Source organism: Lampris incognitus, chromosome 1 (assembly GCF_029633865.1).
Source record: "Lampris incognitus isolate fLamInc1 chromosome 1, fLamInc1.hap2, whole genome shotgun sequence".
NCBI lineage: Eukaryota > Metazoa > Chordata > Actinopteri > Lampriformes > Lampridae > Lampris > Lampris incognitus.
Genome location: NC_079211.1, coordinates 79,474,859 through 79,479,858, shown reverse-complemented (window position 1 = coordinate 79,479,858; position 5,000 = coordinate 79,474,859). Strand labels below are relative to the sequence as shown.

Sequence of the window (5,000 nt, the reverse complement as noted above, 5' to 3'; positions counted from 1 at the left end):
ATTTACTGGTAGGAAGTGACGTTTTCCAGAGGTGTCATGTGACTCGGATATGCGCTGTGTGTAAAATGAGACACATATTATTTTCTTCGGTTAACCGTGTATTTGTATCGTAGTATATAATGTATTAATATGTGAGGGTATTAGGATAACAGAATATTGGGATGTTATTCATCCATCCATCCATCCTTCATCCAAGCCGCTAATCCTGCTCTCGGGGTCAAGGGGCTGCTGGAGCCTGTCCCAGCAGTCACTGGGCTGCAGGCGGGGGGACATGCTGGACAGGCCGCCAGGCCATCACACAGGGCCGAGACACACACACACACACACACACACACACACACACACACACACACACACACACACACACACACACACACACACACACACACACACACTTTGATTCAGTTGACCTACATGTCTTTGATCACCTGACCTACTCTAAACCAGGACCTTCTTCCTGTGAGGAGACCATGCTACCCACTGGCCCACCATGCCTCCAGGGCCTGGATATTGGGATATTACTGGGATACTGTAGTGTATTAGTATAATGTATGTGAGTAACAGGTTCCACTGTACAGAGTGTCTCATCTGTTTCTGTGTGTGTGTGTGTGTGTGCGTGTGTGTGGACACACACCTGGTTGAGAATTTTCTGCAGATATGCAGTACCCATACGTTCCGCTAGATGTCGATATGAAGGATGAGAGAGGAAAAACTTCCTCTCAGCCTGCAGGGCAGCAACGATGTCTTTCTTGCCATCGATGTCCTTCTGACTCCGATTCACCACTCCAATATAACCTACACACACACACACACACACACACACACACACACACGGACACAGAAGCAGAGACGCTGGTCTGTCGGACTCCGACTATTTTTACCCACAGTCAACATGAATCACCTATTAGAGACCTGTTCATTTAATCACATTGTACATGACAGCAGCTGAACATCTAAGTGACCTCTTCAGTCTACACTGACTGCAGGTACCCCACCCAGGTACCCCACCCTTATAAACTGACTGCAGGTACCTCACCCTTATAAACTGACTGCAGGTATCCCCACCCTTATAAACTGACTGCAGGTATCCCACCCTTATAAACTGACTGCAGGTACCCCACCCTTATAAACTTACTGCAGGTGTCCCACCCTTATAAACTGACTGCAGGTGTCCCCACCCTTATAAACTGACTGAAGGTGTCCCCACCCTTATAAACTGACTGCAGGTACCCCACCCTTATAAACTGACTGCAGGTATCCCCACCCTTACAAACTGACTGCAGGTACCCCACCCTTATAAACTGACTGCAGGTATCCCCACCCTTATAAACTGACTGCAGGTATCCCCACCCTTATAAACTGACTGTAGGTATCCCACCCTTATTAACTGACTGCAGGTATCCCCGCCCTTATAAACTGACTGCAGGTACCCCACCCTTATAAACTGACTGCAGGAATCCGCACCCTTATAAACTGACTGCAGGTACCCCACCCTTATAAACTGACTGCAGGTATGCCCACCCTTATAAACTGACTGCAGGAATCCCCACCCTTATAAATTGACTGCAGGTACCCCACCCTTATAAACTGACTGCAGGTACCCCCACCCTTATAAACTGACTGCAGGTATCTCCACCCTTATAAACTGACTGCAAGTGTCCCCACCCTTATAAACTGACTGCAAGTGTTCCCACCCTTATGAATAATACAGTCGCATAACGACCAGTTTCATATGCAAATTACCCTGACCATTAACTGGAGCTACAATGGCCATGTGTACTAGTCACAGAGGATTTGGGAATAGTTCCAATCACATCATTGTAAGATGGTGACAAATGTACTCTTAGCGCCCCCCTCGGTTCAGTGATGGTTTTCCCCTCTTCACATAGATGGCCTCTTTGACTCCCCATTTAAACCAGCGTTCCTCCCTATCAAGGATGTGCACATCCTCATCCCTGAAAGAGTGGCCACTGGCCTGTAGATGGTGTAGACTGTGGAGTTCTGGCCTGTAGGTGGTGTAGACTGTGGAGTTCTGGCCTGTAGGTGGTGTAGACTGTGGAGTTCTGGCCTGTAGGTGGTGTAGACCAGGGGTGTCAAACTCCAGGCCTCGAGGGCCGCAGTGTCTGCAGGTATTTGTTGCAACCGTGCACTATACCACCTGATTTAACTAATTAGCTCACCTCCTGGATCAAGGAGGGAAAGGAACAGACTGTGGAGTCCTGGTCTGATGTGTTAGCTCTGTTGTGTTGTGTTTTCCTCTTGGCCAGCATCTGTTTAGTTTACCCGATGTACAAGTCACGACAATCCTCCTGAGTTAACAGCTACACTCTATTGCTCTGTTTGTGCCGGGGGACCTGATCCTTGGGGTGGACCAACTTCTGGTGCAGTGTGATTTGGGGTTTGAAAGCAACTGAGACGCTGTGTTTTGAAAATACGCGTCTCAACTGTTTCAACATTCCCACCACTGGTTTACACTAAGACAGCTGTTGTCCTTCTCCTCTCTTCGATCGGCTGCTGCACTGTTCGGGGTCTTCCTGGGTTTGACAAGCACCCAGTTAGGATCACCACACTTAACCAGAGTCTGTTTAATGTGGCCACTGTGTCGGCGGGGACGTTGTCAGCTCGGTGGTCCAGCGTCCTGATGACTCCTAGTTTGTGGTCAAGTGGATGATGAGAGTAAAACCTTAAGTACTGATCAGTATGTGTTGGTTTACAGTAAACACCAACAATCACATGTCCCCATCACCAGTTGCAGTTTCACAGTGTAAGAAGACTAACCTGTCATGTTCCTCATCCTCCCTGATGAACTTGATGTGGTGTCCACAGAGTTCATGTGGTCGGTGAAATGTGGTACCTCCTGAGATTTAATTTAAACCCAGGTGTTTTCCACAAATCTGAACCAATGGCTAGGTGGTGTCCCTGGATAGGACGACACTTGGGATGTTGGCACTATGACTGGTAGAGGGCGAGAGCTGGCTGATATGATGGAGAGAAAACAGCAGATACGCGGTGTGTGCAAGAGACCAGGTGGAAGGGGAGTAAGTCCAGGAGTATCGGAGGTGAGTTCAAACTCTTCTACCATGGTGCGAATGGGAGGAGAAACGGGGTAGGGGTAATTCTGAAGGAAGAGTATGTCAAGAGTGTGCTGGAGGTGAAGAGAGTGTCAGACAGAGTGATGAGTATGAAGCTGGAAATCGAAGGTGTGTTGCTGAATGTTATCAGCACATATGCCCCACAAGTTGGGTGTGAGATGGGAGAGAAAGAAGAATTCTGGAGTGAGTTGGATGACGTGGTGGAGAGGGTACCCAAGGAGGAGAGAGTGGTGATTGGAGCCGACTTCAATGGACATGTTGGTGAAGGGAACAGAGGTGATGAGGAGGTGATGGGTAGGTATGACGTCAAGAAGAGAAATGTGGAAGGACAGATGGTGGTGGATTTTGCGAAAAGGATGGAAATGGCTGTGGTGAATACATATTTCAAGAAGAGGGAGGAACACAGGGTGACGTACAAGAGTGGAGGAAAGTGCACACAGGTGGACTATATCTTATGTAGAAGGCGCCATCTAAAAGGGATTGGAGACTGCAAGGTGGTGACAGGGGAGAACGTAGCTAGGCAGCATCAGATGGTGGTCTGTAGGATGACTTTGGAGACCAAGAAGAGGAATCGAGTGAAGGCAGAGCCAAGGATCAAATGGTGGAAGTTGAAGAAGGAAGGCTGTTGTGTGGAGTTCAGGCAGGAGTTAAGACAGGTACTGGGTGGTAGTGGAGAGTTGCCGGATGGCTGGGCAACCACTGCAGAAATAGTGAGGAAGACAACTAGGAAGGTACTTGGTGTGTCATCAGGACAGAGGAAGGAAGAAAAGGAGACTTGGTGGTGGAATGAGGAAGTACAGCAAATTATACAGAGGAAAAGGTTGGCAAAGAAGAAGTGGGATAGTAAGAGAGATGAAGAAAGTAGACAGGAGTACAAGGAGATGCAGTGTAAAGCAAAGAGAGAGGTGGCAAAGGCAAAGGAAAAGGTGTATGGTGAGTTGTATGACAGGTTAGACACTAAGGAAGGAGAAAAGGACTTGTACTGATTGGCTAGACAGAGGGACCGAGCTGGGAAGGATGTGCAGCAGGGGCGTAGCCAGGACTTTTTTACTGGGGGGGGGGTGCAGCTGGGGCCAGCCATTTAATTAGGGTGGCACTTGTCAAAACTACTATTTTAAAACTACTTTCGAAGATGATGATAGCCCTTTTAACAACGCCATGGATTGTGTAAAGCCAAAGGGTATGGGATGGTATCATCCATCTCACCTACATGTCCCATGCACGGGTGGTAATGCAATGGGTATGGTTTAAGTGTTGTAAAGTATAAAGAGCGAAGACAGAAATGTCCTTTTGTCACAGCCTCTCGCCCTTGACATCAAAGCGATCGCCCCTGACACCTGCTGACCCCCCCCCCCCCCGTTTCACCCCGGTACACCAGCTGGTCACGCCCTCTCTCCCTTGATTTCAAAGCAGTCAGCCGCTCTCCCTTGACATCAAAGCGATCATCACCCTTAAAAGGCCTCCACTGTGGACCAGTCTTCGCTGGAACGTCGCCTTTCATGGACTTCTGCCTTCCTGCCTACCTGCCACTGAGCCAACTCCTGCTCTACCCCTGAGATCGGTTACTTCAATAAAGACTGGATTCTTCCCTTACCCGGTTGTCCCGTCTGCTTTTGGGTTCTTTCCTGATACGTGACACATTTAGTATTTCAGTTGCAATTTCAATTGCATGAAGGAAAATGTACACAATGAAGCCAACACTTCCACATCCTGAACACGCACAACTAAATAAACTGCATCACTTGGACTTGCCATGCTGCACTTACACACTTGCTTTCACACTTGGATTTACATAAATATGAGCCCATTGGGCTCCTAACTTTAGTGGCAAAGGACAAGACTTAATAATAATAGTCTAATGATAATAATGCATGTATTTCAGCTTCCATTTGACTGTTTCTGTGCAGG

General features: G+C 48.1%; 1 protein-coding gene across 1 annotated transcript in view; it reads right to left on the bottom strand.

Annotated features, from left to right (window-relative positions):
- Positions 1 to 5,000, bottom strand: part of LOC130127051 (dynamin-1-like) — a 308,168-nt gene that overhangs the window by 281,558 nt on the left and 21,610 nt on the right. The window contains exon 6 of the mRNA XM_056296600.1: positions 635 to 795. Within this exon, the coding sequence (XP_056152575.1) occupies positions 635 to 795 (161 nt within the window). The remainder of the gene's footprint in view (positions 1 to 634; positions 796 to 5,000) is intronic.